General features: G+C 41.6%; 2 protein-coding genes across 2 annotated transcripts; both read right to left on the bottom strand.

Moving 5' to 3' along the window:
• Positions 1-7,113: 7,113 nt before the first annotated feature.
• pigo (phosphatidylinositol glycan anchor biosynthesis, class O) lies at positions 7,114-16,915 on the bottom strand. The gene is made up of 11 exons (XM_083982843.1): positions 16,741-16,915; positions 15,972-16,450; positions 15,394-15,537; positions 14,490-14,613; positions 13,933-14,092; positions 11,597-11,779; positions 9,844-11,446; positions 9,538-9,741; positions 8,494-8,678; positions 8,179-8,249; positions 7,114-7,835 (listed from the first exon to the last, which is right to left on the bottom strand). The coding sequence occupies exons 2-11, from the start codon at positions 16,447-16,449 to the stop codon at positions 7,706-7,708; spliced, it is 3,282 nt and encodes a 1,093-aa protein (XP_083838969.1). The 5' UTR covers position 16,450; positions 16,741-16,915; the 3' UTR covers positions 7,114-7,705.
• An 894-nt stretch (positions 16,916-17,809) lies between these two features.
• On the bottom strand, positions 17,810-22,267 carry stoml2 (stomatin (EPB72)-like 2). Its single transcript, XM_083983283.1, has 10 exons — positions 22,133-22,267; positions 21,218-21,370; positions 20,897-20,996; positions 20,701-20,759; positions 20,517-20,618; positions 20,297-20,431; positions 19,970-20,114; positions 19,722-19,801; positions 19,489-19,617; positions 17,810-18,875 (listed from the first exon to the last, which is right to left on the bottom strand). Exons 1-10 carry the CDS (start codon positions 22,175-22,177, stop codon positions 18,774-18,776), a joined length of 1,050 nt encoding a protein of 349 aa, XP_083839409.1. The 5' UTR covers positions 22,178-22,267; the 3' UTR covers positions 17,810-18,773.
• Positions 22,268-22,313: the final 46 nt, after the last annotated feature.

The following is a 22,313-nucleotide window of genomic DNA, read 5'->3' as shown; positions in this document are numbered from 1 at the left end:
ATTTACCCAAAACCACAGTCATATTTCTGACTTCCTGTACAGATGTATCTCAACACATTTCCAAATTTAGAATATGCCCCAAAGGAAACAAACAAGCAGCTCAATACTTCTCTATCTAAAGTGTGAGAAGTTGTGGTTATCCTTAGAGCGTTCTGAATCATCCTGGTCAAATACCGGATTCTGTTTCAAGGTGGAGGTAAGGCGGAGGCTCTGATGTTACTCAAAGACGCTTGTTTGGGCAGCATGTGTGATTGTAACATTTATTTTCTCCTTCAGAGCACACATAACACACAAAATATGTTATATGAATATTCTTTTTATATAATAATTTACTGTTAAAAAACATAGTTAATACGATACGATATAATAATTTAATACAAACTTGGGCATACGCTGATAAGCCAAATGCCTCTAAAGATAAACAAGCATTGCACTGAAAATCATTAAATAGCCTACAGCTGAATTTTCTGAATGGAAGTTTTAGAAACGGCCTCCTTTCCCCCACTACACTGGCTCATTTAGCAGCCCCCTGTGAGATCTTCTCAGCTCTGTGACCTTTTCAAAAGTAGGCCACAGACATAAAGACAAGCTGATATCTCCCACAAGCACAGAAAAACCTTTATCAGCTTTTAAAAGCAGGAGTGAAACCTTCTTTCACATTTACACATTTTGTTGGATGAGATCGCTTATCACAGCCAATACCTCTCATTCACACATCCACCGCCCACAAACAATGTCTGCACCAGGGACTGAAACAGAACCACTCACCCAATCTTGTATCTTTTGTCTATTGTGTGTCTGTTTTTGTTATGTTTGGTTGTTTTACCCACTCTTTCATATATTCCTTTGGGGAAATAGCTTGGTATTGCAGTGTATAATACACTCCATGGTCACTTAGAACATTCTGTGATTAAAAGATGTGGAATTATATATCTGTAGAAACCTGTTTGAAAGAGAAAGGCGAGAAAAACAGGATTTACAAACACAGAATGCTGATTTTAGGTGTCACAGTTGGTGCTGAATGCCAAAGGTTTAAGCCAACTGAGAGGAAACTGCATATTGTACAATTTCCAGCAGCTCTCAATGGCCTTGTGTGTGTGTATGGTGCCAAATGGGCAAAAAAGCTGGGGTATCATTGTCCTTCTGCCCATCTGTATTTGCCATCTCTAACAACAAATTAACACTGCAGTTGCATTCAAGCTCTGATAACTCTATTCTTGTTCTTCCTGCATTGGTCTCCTCCCAACATTACTGGTGTAGTCTTGCTTTACTTTATTTTTTGCTGACATGTTATGTCCCTTTAACTTACTTCTTCTGTGAGAGTTAGTTGTGAACAACACCAACATTACTGTATGCATTGATGTAGAAATATTGATTGGTGCAACATTAACCTCCATGCATTGGGACTCTGTGTTGTATTTGTTTTATGAGTAAGTATCATTTTTGCACTATTACACCCCCTCCCAGCAAAGGAATGGGAAGCTCCTTTTGAATTGTTTGCTAGACCTTGATCAGGATGCTGTTGCTGTTGCATGCCTAAATGCACACTTGGCCATTGCACAGCGTGTGTCATAACCATGACACAAGTTAAATGTGGCTGCCACTCATGAAAACACAACCTACGTAGTTTCACAAAGTTATTCTGTGAGGCTGAACTACATGAAATATTCTTTAACTTTCACAGAAAGTTTTTACATTGTACGGGGTGTAATTATCTCTGATAACTCAGAGCATTCAAGCAACAAATTGCTTCCCACGGTGGATGTACACATGGGCCATTTTTGAGAAGAAATCTTTCCTAGGCTGTGATGCAGTTCACTCAGGCAGATCTCACCTAAAGAAACGTGCTACGGGACCAAAGCAAACAGAAGTGCAATTCTGTGCAAATTCCATTGTGGCTTTCATCTTTTGTATGTATTTCAGTTGTTTATGTGTGCATTGCTGTGGGTTGCTGTGGCCCACTTGGTCTGCTGCTATAAATCCCCCAAGACTTTCACTCTTTTTGAGTGTCAGGTACCAATTTTATAGAAGTCAAAGCCATTAACCCGAAAACAGAATATGTCCAGGGTTTTGTATTTCTATGTCACTGTGTGAGCGCAGCATTTACAGTTATGGATTGTGAATACATCATGTCAGGGTCTGATTTTATCTGACAGCAGGTCTTAACAAGGTAAATTAGAGGTAGGATGTGTGTGTATTACTGTAATCCGTTATTGTGAATACATTTCCATGAGTTTTTCCATCAGGGGACAAAAGGAGACAAAGAAACACAACTATAAAGATTCATCACAGTGTGTTTCAATATCTGACCCTTTCAGGAGCACTCAGCCATTTCCTTTGCAAATATTCCTTTTGAACAGGATCCTTTTATGATCACATTGCCCTTGGGCAGTTTCACTAACCTGGTAAACTTATTGGCATCAGATTCAGGTGAAAGACTACATAATCCCTGTGCTCTGGCAATGAACTTACAGTTAATGTATGAAATTCAGCAGTAACAACTTATCTGCTACATGTACGTAAATGTAGTGTCAAATAATAGTTTTCCTTGTATTGCTTGAGCCAGAAACAGGCTTTCGCTTTTAAAAACAGTTATCTACGGGTGTTTTATCACATTGTGTCGCTACCCTGCCTGCATGCATTAAATCATTACTCATACTGAATACAAATGATTTGACAGAGTTCCCTGGAAGCAGCTGAACACAGACTTATTCTAAAGTGCAAACAACATTGATGAAATTGTTTTAATTTAAAATTCTGTCTCAAGCAAAGTGAGATGGCGTACCTGATCTTGTGTGACTGATAAAATACCTCTCATCACCAAGCTTTTTAAAGTAATGTACATGATTTAGTACCATTTTGTTTTTCTCTGTCAAAATGACTTTGCTCTGTAGACTTTGGTTTGATCTTTAAACTATGCAGGTATACATGATTGATGAAGGGGAGGTCAGTGACAGATTTGTGTTCAGGATGGGGTTTACAGGAAAAGAAAGTATGAATCCTGAAAAAGTTAACACCTTTGTGATGACACTTTAATCTTGTACTTGATTAGGGAGATGACTTTGTCTCTATGATGGCACATCATCATCACCTCATCACCCATCTATCATATCTCTTCAAAATTGTGTCCTTCATCATATGATGTAAACACTGCTCTGACATCAAGCGTGTTCATTTATAATCCAATAATAATCATTATTCTCAAATACATGTAATCTGATTGTACAGCATTTCTCCTCTTCCATTAAAACCAAATCAAATGTGTTTTTACAATCAGCCTATAGCTTACTGCTACTATAAGCCTTTTTTTTTTTTTTTTTTAAAGGTTTATTTTTACATGATAATCCTGAGATTGAAACATGTTTCTTAATTCCATTATGGCCAGAGTCTTTTCAGCCCTAGCCCTTCAGTGTATTTACATTGTGTAATGAGCCATTTATATGAGTTCATTGCTCGTTCACCACTTCTGCACTGGATTTGAATTCCCTTTACATATATGAGAGCTTCACAGGAAACAATGCATTTATAATCCCGAATTAATGTTGATCTGATCTCATAAGGCCTTCCATGTTTACTGTTCTGTATCTCTCTGATTAAACTGTAAACTGATACAGTTATTGTTCTTTTAAGTAAATGCACGATCATGAGTCATCATGAGTTACCAAATCAATATGTCCAAAAATCCATCCATCCAATCCAAAATAAACAAGTTAAAACCATAGACTGTAAAGGGTTAAAACTAAAATTCCTCATCACAGACATTTTTAGCCTTTTTTTTGTGCAGGATTGTATTTTAGTAGATTTATTTGTAGACGTGTTGGCACTTCCATTTTGTAAAACAAGATTATCTTTTCCATTTGCCATTGATATTAGTCGCTACAGAGGGTTAGCCTTCTGTAACTTTTGAAACAACATTTTGAAAACATACTAACAAGTAGAAAAGTCGTACATTAGTAAAGTGACTTCCTTTTTTCGGGCATTTTTTTTTTCAATTCATTATTTTAAAATGTCTATTAGCTTCGTCCATCAATTCTGAAGGTATCGGTCAACAGACCAATACAGCCTGAGCAGCAACATTAATTTCCATTGCATTTGAAAATAATATATGATTTCTGCTCCCTAATCACATTTTGAGTTTAAGGCTAAAGTCATAATACTCACTCATAATACAAGTAAACAAGAAGACATTTAGAGGATCGGCCACTTTGGCATTTACCTCATTTTTTACCTTTAGCCTAATAACAAACGCTTAACCTGGTTCGTTTGAAATAGGCTGTTGGAAAACAGGATGAAAAGAAACTCTCTGCTAAATCTTATTTTGTGTAGGTTGAGAGAGAAAAAATCGGATTAGAAGCCTATTCTCTTTTTATGAAACTGGATGACTTTACCCCAGCTAACCCCACTGGCATTTTTAGAGGCCAAGTTTGCGGCTCAAGGTTTGCCTGCACAGATACAGTACAGCTTTATTCAGTGATAATGGCTGAAAACGTTATAAATTCAGTCCAGAAAGTCCGGAAAGTCTGCATCCAATTCATCCTCACCAGAGGGGCAGAAAAGGATGATTAAAGGGATCCCCTGAGGAAGGATCAGGCCTTTCTTACTGAACTCCAAGCAAAATATCAGAGGGCAGCCGCATGATTTTCCATCCCCATAACATAAATTGGGCTGACTTCAATAGTTGATGCAAGCTGAAATGTGGGAATTGTTGTCCAAAGGGCTGTTCATCTGATAATGATGGGCAATTACTACTGATGCTCAGAATGAAAGATTGGCAGCTTCAATGTCATAATGGTGCTTCACATCCAAAATAAGAGATCCAAAGCTTCAAGCAGCAACAGCAGTGTTTTCCTGGATGTTACTGTGATGTTTTTTAGTTGTTTTAATTGGCTAGCAACACTCATTGGTATACTGATAACTCAAGTACCATTCTTCTTCTCAAGTAGATATCCAATAATTTAATAATTGGTATGAAAATATTTCTTTTTATATATTTTTCAGTAGTGTTTTTGTACGCATATCATTACAAGAAACCAGAGAACTGCTGGTTTATGTGTCAATAGAGATATTATACAACAAAAAGTATGACGCATTATACTGTATGAAAGAGTACAGCTCTATTGAGAGGATCTTTCTGTTCGAACACAACCCTGGAGTTCATATAGTGAATAATACCAGAATCACTGAAGCACTTTGTCCCTTCATTTCTCTTTCTGTTGCACATAATTCTATATTTGAAGCCATGGCCTTGTGAATTATTGCAGTTTCATTATCACAACACTGCAAGCACTGTATCGGCAGTAAGCCTGTATAATCAATTCTTTGTACAGTGAAGTCCAACCTTTCGCAGCCATTTATATTGTCTCATACTCAGCTCTCGATCCCCACAATTGGACAGGATTTCTGTTCCAAAATGTCAAAGAGTAGTAGCAGTAAAATGAGCAAGAACCATTTTTAAGATTTCTTAAAGCCTTTCAAGTGCTGTGTCAATACTTTCAGCAGATGTTTAGATTTCATTTCTATGTTAGCTGTTCAAGAGGTCCGTGGATGATGCTGCAGCTCCATGGTTGGAATTTTCACACTGTCAGGATTCTCTCAACCCTGTGCAGTCCATGTGCTGCATCCATGATCAAACATCAAAACATTTTATTGAGAATATTTTTAAAGGAAAAAAATTGAGCCACATGTGGAGATATAAACATGAGGCTGTGAAACATTTCCTGATTATCATTTGTGTACAAGTGAGACTTTCAGCAACTGAAAGAGTTTTATGCCATGGAAACGTGGAAAGCCTCAGTGAATAATGAATGAAGAACCTTGAATGATGAGTAGAAAGAAATGATGGCAGCACCCATTTCCTTCATCAAGTCGCTGGATCGATAAACATTAGTTTGCATGGCAATAAATTATGTGCATGATCATAAATAACAGTACGGAATAAATTCAAACTCTTCTGGTTATTTCTCACCTGCATATGTACAGTAAATTACCAAGAGGCCAAGGAGTCATGTACAAAAGTTTTATTACATTTTCACAGATTGTAAAATCATTTTTTTAATTCATCATCAGTTATTTATATATTAAACATTTTAAAAACAGAACAAAATGTGCCCTCTCATCACACAACCAAGCCAAACCATCACTTGAGCTGAGGTCACTACAGCAGCAGTCTACATGACCAATCACTCCTTTTATAACAGCCTGAGGAATGCAGTACTATTGCATTATAGCTAATTCAACCTGAGCTCAACATCCCTTCGATACCATGCATTAGCTAATGAGCTTCAGCTGCTGACTACAGCTGCAGAACAGTAACAGATCTTATACTGGAGACTGACTCAGATGTCCTGTAGAAATAAATTTACTGACAGTGTTTCTGGAGGTCCTGGATTTAATGGCCCTGCCAAATTAATGACATCATACACGGAAAAAAAGGCATTTGTTAAAGCTAGGCACCTATTCCAGGGACAAGGTGGATGAGGCCCAATTAAGACAAAAGTTCCATTTCAGATTAGAAAATGTTTCATCAGTGATTAAAAAAATCTTAATTATAAATAGATATTAGAGTTAGGAATCAGAAAAATAAAAGACCATGGCAGATTAAGAACCAGAAACTGTAAAAAACAAACAAACAAACAAAAAAACAACAGCACATTATGAATTGGCAGTAATCAGATGCACTGGGTATTTCAACATCTTGAAAATACAAAACGTAAAAAAAAAAGAAAAAAAAAAGGAAAACGTCCTCCAGCAGACACTTTAATGACATGCTGTAATGCACTTGGATGGATTTCATTAAATGGAGTTGACCTGCTTTGCCAACTGATGATAAAGTACTGTAGCTCCAGACGTTGGGGTTCAGTGTCGGCGGTCAGACGCTGAACCTTTACCTGCTCATTAGTTCTACATCACTGTGAGAAAACAGTCAGCTTAATTCAATCGTTAATTTCCTACACAGAGGCGTCTTCGTTCCGTAGCTGCTTTTTTTTTTTTTTAAATATCACATTCAACCGTCAGTTTGGCCACTCTGTTGCACATAAGTGTAACATCAGTCTCAGTTACGAGGTGGGGAGAAAAAAATCCCCAGATATTAAAAAGGCCAATTTTTTTTTTGTTTGTTTCATTGCTGAGGTTGTTAGCCAGTTGTGACAGGCGTGGAGCTTGTGTAAACTGTACGTATTCAGTGAAGCTTTTTAACGGCTGCACTTTGAACCGTTTGCAAGACCGTGTGGCTTGTTGAGCTCGGAAGGTTTCATCCATAAAGTTAGAAAACAGGAGTTTAGTAGAAACATTCAGATACTACTGTCCTCTCTCTAATCACATACAACTCTGGACCTCAAAGGCCTTTAACACCCTTCATCTTTGTGCGTTGCTTTACAAGCTTCAACCAAAAACACTATTTCCAAAAAAAAAAAAAAAGTCCAGATGCTCAAACTTTGCTCAAGTCTGAGATTTGATGTCCTAGAGTCCATCTGGCTGAGAAGGAGGCAGGCCTCAGTGTCAGTAACATAGCCCTCAAGAGAGTTACAGTACGAGGCCACCTCACATGACATGTTTGTGGGGATCCTTATGTTAGACACCGATGGCGATGGTTCTGTATAAAACACTTTACAGTGACCACCATGTCCGTTTTTCTCTGTGTTTCACAGTGAGCTCAGGTGGGCGACCTGTGATGAAAGCAGCAGCGGCGGTGGCTGTGGCGCTGTCGCTACCTGGATGCATCGGGGACGATTCTCTTAAACCAGCGGCCCACGGCTACGTCTACCCTCAGCACTAATGTGACCCCGATCAGCAGAGACACGCTGCTCACCAGGAACCCTGAGGCCTCAAACATTAACCTGAAAGGAGAAAGCAGAGGACATAGAAATGTTCAAACAGTCCTATATTTATCAGAGCCTTGAAATCTGTTTTTTTTATGGTTTATAATTGTGTTTTCATCTCGGCAGTAAAAATGTGACATAATATGAGCAGCAAACATTCCTTAAATGATTTGAAAACATAATATTACAATAATATTAATTTCAAAAAAGGTAAGAATTCCAGAAACCGCAGTGTGGGCGTAGACCTGTATTCACAAATGTGTGTTCACTGGATGCACTGAAGTTCTACTGTGTCCATATCCTCAAAAGCCTTTTCTGTCAGTGAGTTTGTGTGAGATGGAAAATCCATTCAGGCACTTACTTGGGTGCGAAAACCTTCCACACCATTAGGTGTCTCCTGAGGATAGCAGCGGCACAGACTGAAGCAAAGACCTGTGAGGAGAGCAGAGGACCTGAGTGCTGTGCTGGGATGTGATCCACACTGAAAAGATGGAACCGGGCCAAAGACATAAAAACAACAATACGATATAATAAAACTTTTACAGTAAAGGAGGGATCTGGTCCCAGGTCAGAGACTGATAATGTGAACTCAGTGTTTGAAATTGGTGACCAAACAAACACTAACAGATGATAAGTAAACCACTCAGTCCAGCCTGAGACCTCTCCGTGGTCGCACCTGTGCTCCTTGAATAAAGAGGTAGCGTGTTGAGAGTTGTAGGAGAGCAGAGCCGAACTGCTGAGGGTTTTCTCTCAGTCTCATCTCCATCACAGCGTCCTCGCCTTCTTCCCCGCAAGCTCTTCCTCCTCTGCTGCCACGTACCTCACACACCAGGGGCCAGAAGAGCAGCAATGGACAACCCACTGAAAACAATCAAAATCAGGCACAGGCATGAATGCAGTTTCACAATTTCATTACTAGCCTTGCTTGACAACTATATTTGTTGTATTTGCAGCTATTTCCAACTGTTTAACAACCTTGGTTATTAAACTAAAGATCACTGGACTGACTAATGTCTGTTTTACCAACCGAGCTTCCAGCTCTCCCAGCTTCTTTAAGGCTGTGTTGTGTGTATCGTTTTTGTTTTTAAGAGGACAACCCTCAGACTGACCCCTATATGTAAGTGATTTGTTAGGATGTAATACCAGACACGTTGTAGCCTACATTCTGTGATTGCAATAAATAATGCAGGGGTGACATGAGATGGAATGACCTAACAATGATGTAAAACAATTAGCAGAATTAGCTTTCATTTAAATTTCTGTTTTGGTTCTATAACATGAAGTTCAATGTTTAGTTTGCTTTATACAATATTCAAAACATGAATTCATAGGTAACAAATGTGCACTGGTCTTATATTTAAGGCATTTTAAATTTGGTACTTTAACATCAGTGTGCTTTGATTTGGGGGGAATTCATTCATTTTCTTGGTGATTCCAGATTACGTTTAAAGAAAACCGCCCAAAATTGTGTTCAAAATGTTGCCAGAGCACAAAACACTTTAAGAACATTAGATTTTGATTCATGTATTTAATTAAATATGGTGTCTGAATTTTTGTTTTCCCTTTGCATATGCTGACTGTATACTACTACTTCTTTAGTCCCGGCTGAATCTTTGTACTTTCGTAGATTCAACCATCTAATTGGCCTTATCCATATAAAGGATCATGATTTATAAGTTTCATTAAACTCACAGCTTGTGTTGTTTTATCTTATAACTACCTGCAAACAGGATGTGTGAAGCAAAGGTGTTGAGGGTAACCAGTGAGGCGGGCAGTACGGTGCCTGTGTGTCCGTCTGGGAATCCTACAAAGGCAGCGCCCCACTGGATGGAGGGGAAGGTGGGAAGGTGACCTGTGGCATGGAAGAACTGGGTGGCTGCCAGGGACCACATCACTATCGGAGTCCAGGGCACGTAGAAGCCACCTGAGGAAACAATGACAAAGTGGGTTAAAGGATGTGGGGTGTAAAAAAAAAAAGAGGTAAAGGACGCACAAAACAAAAGATGTGTGACTTTGAAGATCTTACCAGAATATGTTCCATGTAGGCCAGTGAGGGTCGTGCAGGAGGCCTGGATGTGCAGCATCGCTCCCATTTCTAGCAGCAGCAGGAGGAACGACAGAGCCATGCCCTCTGGGTGCAGTAGCAGCAAACCGATTCCCAGCATGCCGCAGAACAGCAGCAGCGGGGCAGAATACACGGTCCCCAGTCCGTAGGCCTCCACGGCGGGCCTGCCGTCCACCTCGCCGGCCCTGCTCAGCTCTCCGTCGTCCAGGGAGCGACGCATGCGCTGGTAGATCTGGGGGATGAGGTGGTGCAGCTCGGCTTGCGGGCTGATGCCGGTGCTGGCCCGGTAGCGGGGCGGGGGCAGCGAGGGACCTCTGGCCGAAACGGCGGCCCTGGTCTTCACGAACACGGTGAGAGGGTCGAGCCAGATCAGAAACAGCCCCAGCCCCAGAAGACAGAAGGCTGCCCTGGGGAGGGCCAGCTGAGCCAGGCTGATCAGCTCAGCCAGTTTCCTGAAGCTGTCCTCCGGAGTGGCACTGACAGCCCAGTGCAGCCCCAGGCACACGGACAGCAGCGGCAAGATCCAGCGGGCCGTGAACACCGTCCCACCTGAGGAGTTGAGGTTGCCGTAGTAGCGGAGGCAGCGTCTCAGGAGATACGTCCACAAGCCCAGGGAGAGGATAGCGAGGACGTAGTGGAGGTTCTTCAGCTGGCTGTCCTGCAAGCGGGAGAGAGGGGAAAGGAACGGCGACGGCTGACAGGAGCCCTGCTCCTCCCGACAGCCGTGGAAGGACAGGGAGAGGTAGAGGCTGCCCACCAGGAGGCCCACGCAGGTCAGCAGCGTGCCGCTCTCCTTCCTCACGGTCGATGGAGACAAGGCCGGGGAAGGCAGCAGCCCGGCCGACTTCAGAGGGTCGTGGCTGGGGGGCAGGAGCAGGCCGTCCCAGTTGAGACGGATTGGAATATATAGAGCCAGAGAGAACATAAGAAAGGTCACTACCCGGCCTTCGGCGATCACGTAGCTGTCCGAGAGCAGGGAGGCACAGCGGAGGAGCGGGACCACGAGAGGGGGGATGAGGAGATGACGCGGGGTCACCCAGCCCCAGCGGGAAAACTTCGGGGCTTTGGTTCCGTTCTTCGCCACGACGGCGGGTCTGTATCGGCTGGCCGTCCAGAGGAAGAGAAGCTCAGAGCTGAGGGCGGCGGCCGCTATGCACCAGGCTACCTCGATGTGGCCCCGCGCGAGCAGCTGACCCCCGGCCGCGCAGCCGCCGGCTATTAGCGCCACCGCAACGGGGGCCTTAAGTCCCGGACCGTTCTCCCTGACCAGCACAAAGGACAGCTCAGACAGGATGAAGCACATCAAGCAGGCGAATGCCAAGATGGCTAACCCCGCTGCCATCTTCAGAGGGTTAAATCGAGCCCATGTAGCTCTGCAGGTGTCTCTGACGGAGCTGAGGTAGGCCTGCAGGGAGGCGGCCAGCGCTGGGGAGGGTGACCGACCCTGTCTCACCGTGGCGAGGTACTCAGAGGAGAGGCGGGTGAACTCATCTTTCAGCTGAGAGAGGCTCTCTGGTGGGATGTCTTTGGCCATGCCAGAGTAAGTCTCCAGGAAACGGTTTACCTTCAGAAACACAAAAAAGTGACATGAGGTCAAATTAAACACATCTAAAAACACACTGTTAGAGAACATGCTGCAGGATATGTAAAGTCTGCAGGTTTTTTTCTGTCCCCGTGTGGAGATATTCAAACGCTCCCTAACTGAGCAGACTACCTGTTTTGCGTTGATCCACAGCGCCTCCAGCTGGCTGAGACCTCCAACTGCACCTTCCGTTTGCCCATGAGGAGGGAATAAAGGCAAGAGGACCTGCCCCACGCTGCTGTATGGGATGGGAACTCCCAGCAGCAGAGCCAGGGTGGGCACCAGGTCAGTCTGGGGCACCACATCCACTTCACTCTGTAAAAGCAAAAGAAAGCAAAAGTCATGTTAGTGTACTACTCTGTTTATCTGTGATTAAAAAGGACTTTTTAGGAGATCTAATGAGAAGTTGTCACAAAAAAAATATAGTTTCACTGTTTTTAGAGTAAGACTTATAGTGCTCAATTGGCAAATATGGCATTAATAGTTTTGTGAACTTGTTCTCCTAAACTTTGAGCAGACCTGGTTAGAATTATATAAATTGTGCCTAAAATAATCACAAAACAGAATCAACTTGAAATAGCAACAAGAAATGAAGGAGAAACTTTGTTGGCAGATAAAAATCAGACCAAAGTTTATCTTTGCTCTGTAATTACTGAATAGAGAAACAAGCAGAGAGATATGATCATCAAATGTCATTCAGTTCCCAAATGTTGGTTTATTCTCTTAACTGCAAACAGATTATGAATAAATGCCTAGTGGTAAGTCACCTCTGCAGTGACATTCATCTTACTTATGGTGGATTTATTCCCTCCTTGTGAAATATACTGGATGGATCAGTGAGTGCCTCAGCGTCTCATAGGGCTTCATGCCCAATAATGTTCCCTGCCATTATTAGTAGTGGTATTTCTTTTTGTACTCATGTAACCTGCAATTTTCCACAATGTGTTACGCAACACTCCAATTACACCGCAATTATAGAAATCGGTGGCGGAGTTTACTTTTTCTACTGAGATCCACTTTTTATCCCTGAAATGGCAGAGCACCACCTGCCAGCACAAATTTAACGGATTCAGGTAACTGCACAGCCGAGCATGAACACAAATATTCATGCATGGAATGGTGTGATGTTCTGTGTTTATGAGGCAGCAAGTGTTCCGGTGGTTTGGAGGGACGTGAAACATGACGTAAATGGATATTTGCTGATAAAATAACGACAAGCAAGCACACAAACGGATAAGGGCAAATAGTAAATGGGATCTTTCATGTTGTTCTCCTTCCGTATTTGCTCATTTGTGGACTGAGCTGATATGAAGCCGTGGTTCGGCGGCATGTCCTCATTCTGTGAAAAGGTCCAGGAGTCAAGTTTCTTGCTGCCAGTTGTGACGGCGCATGAACGGAATATAATGAGCCTACTTGGTGAACTTTCATCACTTTGTGTCACTAATCTTTCAGTCTATGCTGCATTTACATTTAGCTAACGGGTTACAGGAATGTGCTTTCTAACCGAGGCTGAGAGAAGTGTGATGTTAGCGTGACCACCAACGAATTTAAGTTTGACTGAATTGCAACATTTTAGATTATTGCTTGATTATACACACAAATTAGTAGCAGTAATGTAATAGTATAGGATTTTATTAACATTGGGAATCGGCCAGAATAGTCTTGTTGTATTTGTGAGACCTATCCTTTAAAGGGATAGTTCAACATTTTGGCAAATTGGCCCATTGCCAGAATCCCTATAGTCATAGCAGTAGGTTCGTTACCTTTAATTGTCGGTGCGATCTGTTTTTAGAACGGCGGAGCAGAGCCGCGAGCTGCTCAGAGCTATGCTACAGAGGCTCATGTGATTTCTTGGTTCCCCTCGTCAAACTCATCAAAGTTCATCAGAGTTGTTGGATTGTGTATTTGATGAGTTTGATGAGGGAAACCAAGAAATCCCATGAGCCTCCGTAGCGTAGCTCTGAGCAGCTTGCGGCTCGGCTCTGCCGTTCTAAAAACAGATCGCACCGACAATTAAAGGTAACGAACCTACTCCTAAACCTATAGGGATTATGACAATGGGCCAATTTGCCAAAATGTTGAACTATCCCTTTATTGTATGTTCATGGTATGTTTCCACCATTTTTCTTTTTTTATGTATATCTAATAATGTATATTAATTAGATATAGACGAAACGGGCAAACACTATAAAGTCTTTAATGGATGTTATGGAAACTCCCTCTTATGTGAGGGCCAAACCATTTTATATTTGTCTTTATCTTTTTTCCTTATATTGTGGTGCCTATAGTTGAAATAACTCCCATGCCTGGAAACTTCAACTACCTTATCCAAAATGCACAAAGGCCTTTTTTTTTTTTAAACTGACTGGTTGATGGTAAGTACATCCCATTATTTTGAAAGCCATTCCTATGCAAGACTATTTTGATTAAGTCAAAACTGACTGAAAAAGGTTGTCTCGCCTACGGACCTGTGATGGCGGTCCGGTAAACAGAGGGGCGGGACTGTAGAGGAAGATGGCAGCATCAGTCTCCTTCTGACTCTCTCCACCATGATCTCCAGTGTCCGTCATCCCATGATCTCCCATCACCACCAAGAGGGTGTCGTTCTGCAGACGGTCAATCACAGACCTGGAGAAGAAAGGTGCATATGATTTAAACAAATAAATAAAGACGTAAGTAAGAAGTAATTACACAAAGAGTTCTGAGCTCATTTTTCTTTCAAATCCATGTGCAGTAGTCTCAAATTTAAAACAGATTTTTTGATGTGTTCTTTGTTTGGACCAAAACCATCAAGATAAGTTTAATATATTAAAAACATTCCCCTACATATTTGAATAGGAATTAAAATGTATCCTGGTAAGTCCCATTTCCTTACTGACAGTCTGGGTCAGAACTTTCAAATATCAGTGTTTTTAAATGACCTGAGTACCTGTAGTATTACCTGAACACTATGACAGCACATAATAATGACGGCAGCTGGAGGATGCTGTGAAACAAGCTCGTAGCAGCTGTTCTGTTGTCTCACCTGATGACCCCGTCCATCTGGGTGAGCTTGTCAGCCATGGCTGGGTGGTCGGGACCAAACCTGTGACCACAGTGATCCACTCCGAGGAAATGAGCGACCAGGACATCCCAATCACTACCCATCACTGTCAGAACCAACGGAAGGGGACAGATGGAGAGATGTGAGGAAAAAGCACGGCTACAGTCTTCCATAAATAGAACATTCCTCTAGTCCAAAAGACAGTTTGTGTCAGAGCTGCCAATGTTCTGAAATATCCAAACTTGTGCACTTTTTTTATGCCTTAGCTGTCATTTAGTTGAGTAAAAATAAAAAATATATATAATAACAGAGGGGTATCGAATTATCCATGTATGATAGCATGATTATGTATACTGTACCGTGGTATGCAAAAGTTTGGGCACCCCTGGTAAAAATGTATGTCACTGTGAACAGTTAAGTTGCAAGTGGAAGATTAAATGATCCTCAAAAGGCATAAAGTTAAACATGAAACGCTCTTTTGCAATATGTTAAGCAATATCAGTGTATTACTATTGTTTTTTAGAGTGAAAAGTGGAAACGAAGAAGCACCTTGCAAAATAATAGGAAACCCAGGAGAGTTGAGCTCTCAGATAACTTTGACTAAGGTATCAGACAAGCTATTTACTATTTACACTCTGTGAGATAGATATTGTTTCAAATGTAAAGGAATGTGTCATCTGTAATTGTATGCCTTTTGGAGACCATTTCACCTTCCACTTGCTTGACTGTTCACATTAACAGAAATGTTGACCAGGGGTAGCCCAAACCTTTGCATACCACTGTATGTAGTTCCACTTTGCATTTCATTGACAATATATCAGGAGCGTAATGGTTTTGCATAGCCCTCCAGACAGATGTTCCTGTGGTAATATCAAATAATACATACTGGTGGTGTAGAGGTGCTGAAGGATCCCATTGTCCACTGTGTGCAGATCCTTGACATTGAAAGAAGGGAAGGGCAGAGAGCGGTAGAACTTCTTAGGAAAAAGATTTTCCCAAGTGTCGTCACCCATGAACACCACTCGTTTTCCTGCAATTGGAAATTGGACACATTTACAAAAAACAAAAAAAAACTTCTAGATGGTCACATGCTTATCCCATATTATGGTTAATTTGTGATGTTGACTTTTGTGAAGTATTATCAATTTTGTGGCACCTTTGTCATAACAGATTCTCCTGTGGCCGTGAACAGTGGTGCATTTTTCTAGTCTTACTCTGTTTCTACAATGGCTATTCAGATGACACTGGTCCCAATGCCATTCATGCATGTTGTAGCTGTTTCATGATTGAAGGACACAGTAGCTACAGCAGAAGTTTTGTCACTCACTCAGTCATCATAGCTGTCAATTAAGATATGTGAACACCCATTTTCCTCCTCAGCTCAATGCGAATAATACTATATATTACACAGGACCACCTTGCAGTGTGTAGAATATCATTATATACACCTGTGTAATTACTCACCTACTTGACCAAACTGATGGATGAGATTGTCCTCCAAGATGGCGCTGGAGGCAAAGTTATTACCTACGTCCACAAAGGTGGGCAAAGAGCCGGTGGTGAAGCCCTTTATCCTCTGCATGGTGGTCGTAGGCGGGTCGGCACGGAAGGGGTACAGGCGGCTGTGGGAAGGCCTGGACGCGGCCGTCTCCTCCAGCACGGGCAGCTTGTTCTCGTAGGGTCGGGGCGCCGTGTTGTTGGGGTCAAATCGCGCGAAGTCGATCTTCAGGGCGTCGATGATGAGGAGGACAGCCCTGCGGAAACGAGGCCGGACGCGGCAGAAGTCTACCGGCTCCTCTCCGGGCTGCAGCACGTCTCCGCAGGTGCTGGTCCTGTTCACCTCCAGCCTCACCAGCAGGAACCCACCCACGAACAGGTAAATGCCCACGAAGTACAGGGCGCATATGCAGAGGAGCAGGGACAGCAGTGGGAGCCCCTTCATCCTAGACACACAGGAGCACAGGTGAAATCCTGGCTCACTTGTTTCCACAGCAAGATTAAAATAAAATAAAATAAAAAAAAAGTCAAAGAAACAGCTGGCTGTGGGAGATGCTAACAATGCGACGTGTAACTAAACATTAAAAAAAAGCCTTAATTCCACCTTAACCGGTGAAGCCGGGTGCTCAAACGTGACAGGTAGTATTAACTAGCTGCCGTTAAGAGGAGGGCACCGTTAACGTGAATGAATTAACGCTGTTAGCCGCGGCTAGCTCGCCTCGCTCTTGTCACTGACCTTGTAACTCTGCGGTTTTCGTCCTCTCTCAGCCGCAGGGTGGACGCGAGTGTGTGTGTGTTAACAACACAGGGGGTACAGGTATGTCAGGTAAACAGAGAACGACGTGACACCACCCTCACCTTCATTGGGACTCCGGTACGACGAGATTAGATGTCTGGTGACAGCTAGGAACTTCAGTGGGCATGGAACCCGGCGGAAGTTCAGGGCGGAGGGGTTTCTTCGTAACACAGCAACGCAAAACGATTTTTGCCCCGAGCGTTGTATTCAGGCATTCGCTTTTTTAAAAATCTTTATTTATGCTCTACAAAAACCATACAGTCTATGACAAAAACTCAGACATTTCCGAATCGCAAAACACATATGAGACCAACATGAAATAAGAGACGAAAAAGTAACAAACAAAATAAAATGATAAATAATATAACTAAATAATGTGGCAGACAAACTTAAAGACCCCCTAAACCAAAATGCCCCTTAAAAAAAAAAAAAAAAAAAAAAAGATTAACATGTCAATTTAGTGTGTGGGCTCTGCTACAAGGCATTTCAGGAGCAAAATTGCTAATCCACGCCATAACTGAGCATTTTTGACTTACAAACTTGTCAGGATGTAAATCTTCCCTGACAACTAAATCAATGATACATGAGATTGTGTCAGTATTACTACTTAGCAATTAAGCACGTAATGTGAACTAAATTATGCCTGCAAGGCTAAGGTGAGGGCTCCACGTAATCTCAGCCAGAGGGAGGAAGCAAGATGTGTCACTCTGTCAATATTTCAAGAAACCAAAAACCTAATTTTAAAAAAAGAAGAATCTAAGGCAGATAGATATATTTTATTAAATAAATAAACACTGAGTAAGACATAAGTCTGTCCCATGTCTATTGTGATAAGCAGTGTGTTTTAATGTATGATGTGCTGCCAATAATTCTGTTTCAATACTAATTGTAAGGTGCTGCTGAATTCTTACATTTTATTTCTCTCCATCGTGCCCCATTGAATGTAGACTGGGACTGTCTCTTGTGGTTTACTGGATATGATTTACTGAAACACACACCTAGTTAACAAACTTAACATTTTATTTTATTATTTTATGCTGGGAGTTTTTCATACATTGTATCTGAAGAAGTCCAGTAATTTCTCATGAGTCATTTCACACCATCTTCATCTAACACCATTGTAGATATTTTGAACAAGTGCTTCACAACTTCCTTTTCCACCACATCAACCTAACGAAATCTCTTCAAATTTTGAGTCTCAAACTCAAACATGCCAATTTCATGATTATAATTCAAGCATAAGCATTATGTTTCATAAGCCTGGTGTTGTATGAAAGACACCTGTGAAATTACCAACTTCTGAACTTTGCAGAGACCCCTGAATTTAATAGACATGGCCAATGAGACACAAGAGGTAAATGCAGCCATTAACAGGAACATTTGATCTAATTGTTGAGAATAACATATTTCTGAACAATTACACAAACTATTTCTGAAGCAACTATTGGTTAGGCATTTTCAAGGAAGTGATGTTTTAATCAAATAAGGGCCAAATTTTAAATTAACTACACTTCAACTTGACTTCACACCAGCCTGAAGCCCCCAACCACACATCCCACGTACCAACTCAATAAGTGCTGGTCCCAACAGTTAAAGAACTGACACTGACATCTGTAAACAAGCCACGTCAAAGCAGATGTTTCACCTGAGCTGACTGTTATTCCCACCTTCATATTAATGAATCCACAAAACCTGAAAACAGGCTGGTGTTTATTCCCCAATCTGACAATAACTCAACATAAACAATAGTCAGTGAAGATTACAAATCCTCTTACAAAAGATGTGATTTTTCCACGGACTCCAAGGCAAGACGTCGAAAGAGTTTATGAAGTTGGCAGTTTGTTCTTCTTATTCTGTCATCGGGTGTGTCAGTCACGTAGCGATGCCTTGGAGCCCTCCTGACAACTGAAACTTAAACTGCCTCCTCTGGTTCTGTGTCATTTACTGTTTAGAGTTCATTTTGACTCCCTCTGCTACTGAGTTGATGTTGATTGGTTCTGATCCTTCTCGATCTCCTTCTCTACGGCTGCTGCTGCTGGGCTCGTCTTCGCCAACTTGCCATAAATGGTCATGGCCTGAGGGGCAGGAAAATGGCGACAGTCATTAATATTATTAACCACAAAGATTCTCAGTCTAGATGCTGTTAACTAGGGGTGGGAATCTTTTACTATCTCACGATTCGATTCAAAATCGATTTTCGATTCAAAACGATTTGATTCATAATAATTTCTGCTTCAGTCTATCGGTGTGCAAAGGATCCTCATGATCTACTCCAGTCTGCTTTGCAAGACAGAATGACTAAAGTGTCTTTTTCCACATTTATTGAGTTTTAAACATTTATCCATGCTTAGATGGAATTGTTGAAACTGTTGCATAAAAGCAATATCACATATTGCTTGAGTAAAAAAATTAAAAGTGCCTCTTTATTAAAAAAAATTAGTGCAGTTAAACATGCCGCTGCATTATGGAGGCCGACAGCCGGCAGATTTGTTCCATTTTTTTTAATTTTTTTAAATCAATTTTAGGACATTTTATATCGATTCTGAATCGTATTAAATGAGAATTGCGATTCTTATGTGAATCGATTTTTTGGCACACCCCTACTGTTAACCTATATATTCATGGATAATTACATTAAAGTAGCCCTGTGCTGGGCAATCAATAACAATAGTTTTGCATGTGTAGTACCTGTGTGACCATTCCACTGATATCACCGGTGTTGGAGGGCAGAAGGATGGTGTTGGACTCTTTGGCGAGGTTTGAGAAAGCAGTTACGTACTGCTCAGCCACACTTAGTGAAGCTGCAGCATTCCCATTCTGTGCAATACAAACAAAAAAACATAATAATTAAGCAAAATAAGACTAAGACCATGGATATCCCATACAAAAAACCCACAATAACAACAAAAGCAACTGTTCACCTGTTCAGTCAGAGCATCAGACAACATACGGATAGCCTTTGATTTCGCCTCAGCTTTGGCTAGGACAGCTTGGGCCTCACCTGGAGGGAAACAGAGCAATTGATTAGCGACAGTCAACATGTGTAATCATCTGCGATATGTCAGTAAGCATTTCAAGAGAAAACAAGTGGCATCCCTCCAAGGTCTGTTGGATTGGATACAAATCACAGAGATAAAAAAACTAACAACAACAACTTAAATTCACCTACCAGCCGCTTTATTGATCTGCTCTGCTTTCTGTCCCTCTGAGGCAAGGATCTGTGCTTGTTTACGACCCTCAGCGACATTAATTTCCGACTCCCTCGTCCCCTCGGACTCCAGCACCGTGGCTCTCTTCTTACGCTCAGCCTCCACCTACACAGAGTGAATAAATGTGCGTGTTAAAGCTTTTTTCTGTGATTAATGGGTCTCTCTAACTTTTCCGGTATAAAGTGCTGATTACAAAGTGGTTGCTGAGTCCCCCAGCAAATGAAATCCAAACAAAATAAATACCTTTTAATGATCTCTTTGAAGCTGAGCCAGTGTATTAACCTCACCTGCATCTGCATGGATTCCTTGACGCGAGGTGGAACGTGTATATCTTTGATTTCATAACGGAGGCAACGGATTCCCCAATCATCTGAAGCTTGGTTGATGGAGTGGACAATGTTGGAATTTAGGGACTCCCTCTCCTTCAGAATAGATACAATAAAATTTAATTACTTTTTCATGAATACAGTATTACAGCTAATGTGAGAAGAAGTAGTTTGTTGTTACCCTGAACACTTTGTCCAGTGTGAGTTTCCCCAGTTCTGAGCGCATGGTGGTCTGCGCCAGCTGTGTGACGGCATATTCTGGATCCTCAACACCATAACTGGCCTGGGGGGAACAAACACAGTTAAGTGAGTTTGGTTGACAATCTCTCTTCTGTATAATACAGTTTTAATTACAGCAAGCATACCTTGAAAGGGTCTAGAATCCTTAAGTACAGCACTCCATCAATCTGTAGTGTTACGTTATCTGTAAAAACAATGTTCACACTTTTATTAAACTTTGTCACTCATGCTGAACTGAACATTCAAAAAGATTGATTCCCTACAGACAAATTTGCCCTCACATTTCCATGGTTTATTGAACAGATGCATTCTGTTACTTACCTAAAGATACTGCAGACTGCTCTGGGACATCGATCACAATCTCTTTGAGACTTTGCACATAGCGAATTCGGTCAAGTATCGGTATGAGGAAATTTAAACCCTGGAGGAAGTAAAGGGAAAATTAGTCACAAACTCTTTGGGACGGATCGTAATATAAAGTGATGTTTTTGCTGACATAACACAGGCCTTTTAAAGAATCACCTCATATAAAACAATACAATTCAACAACACACCATAAAACAAAGGTAGATAGACCTGATAAAGTGACATATAATTATCCTATTGTGGACTTAGGAGTGTATAAAGACTAAAGGATGGTACCGGCTCTAAGATCCGATGGAAGCGACCCATCCTCTCCACCACCCAGGCCTCCTGCTGGGGGACAAAGAGGACCACGGTGTTCATGGGCAAGCTGGACGCCCATCGCTGCTGAGCTGGTGTGACCCACAACCTTGGTGCAGTCCGCTGGCTTTGCTACAGAAACACACACACACACAATTACAGCAAACACCATCAGATTTACAGAAGATCTGCTTGACATATAAATTCTAAAATAAAAAAAGAAATACATTTATTAAAAATGGTTTCACACCCAAGTCTTAAGTGCAAACACATTATCACATGTAACATTACACAATCCGAAGAAGGTAAGATTGCAAACATTTTTTCAACATTATTGATTTATTTACTTATGATTTATTATTGCATACAATACAAAGAGCCAAGAGTGCAAAATGTCCCTAACTTTTCGACTTCTCAAAAGAAAATTAGACATCTTTAAATCTGTCCAGCAGCCTGAGAATCTCATATTCAATTTACACTAACGATAAGTGCCAGTTTCTGACAGTGGATGAGTTGAATTTGCATTTTTACCAGTCAAATATCTTACAGTAAAAACGCCAGCCTGCTACACAATACAAACGAAATCTAATAAGGAAGTCACCTGACATGCGTTTAAAATACGGTGGCGTTTCTTTCTTTCAGTTTAGCTGACGAGCTCTGTGACGTTTGTCATTCACACTTTAATACATTGCGTAAAGGCTGATAGTTGGCATGTCAGTCAGACATGTGCTATAAAGGTTCCTCTCCTAACTCTTAACGGACTCAAGTCACACACTCCTGCTGGGATGCAGAGTGACATTTCGTGGATTATTAACACACGGATGGACGTTGAATGACACCAACTAACTAAGCAGCTCCACAGCCGGAGGAGACATGATTCACATCTTTATTTACCTGTAAAAGCGCCCCGCCGGCCCGACACAGCGTCCGCAGCATCATTCAAATACAGCTGAGAGGTGATAGATAGAAAATTCAGCCCCAGAAACTGGTCTCTTTGCAAACTGTGCACTCATGTGAGTGACCCTTGCCGATCAGGAAATGAAAGTTACATCATTGGTGCACCGGCGAAAGAAGT

Source organism: Trachurus trachurus, assembly GCF_905171665.1.
Source record: "Trachurus trachurus genome assembly, chromosome: 12".
Classification (NCBI taxonomy): domain Eukaryota; kingdom Metazoa; phylum Chordata; class Actinopteri; order Carangiformes; family Carangidae; genus Trachurus; species Trachurus trachurus.
Note: the sequence above shows the minus strand (reverse complement) of the source record. Positions and strands in the feature narration are given on the sequence as shown.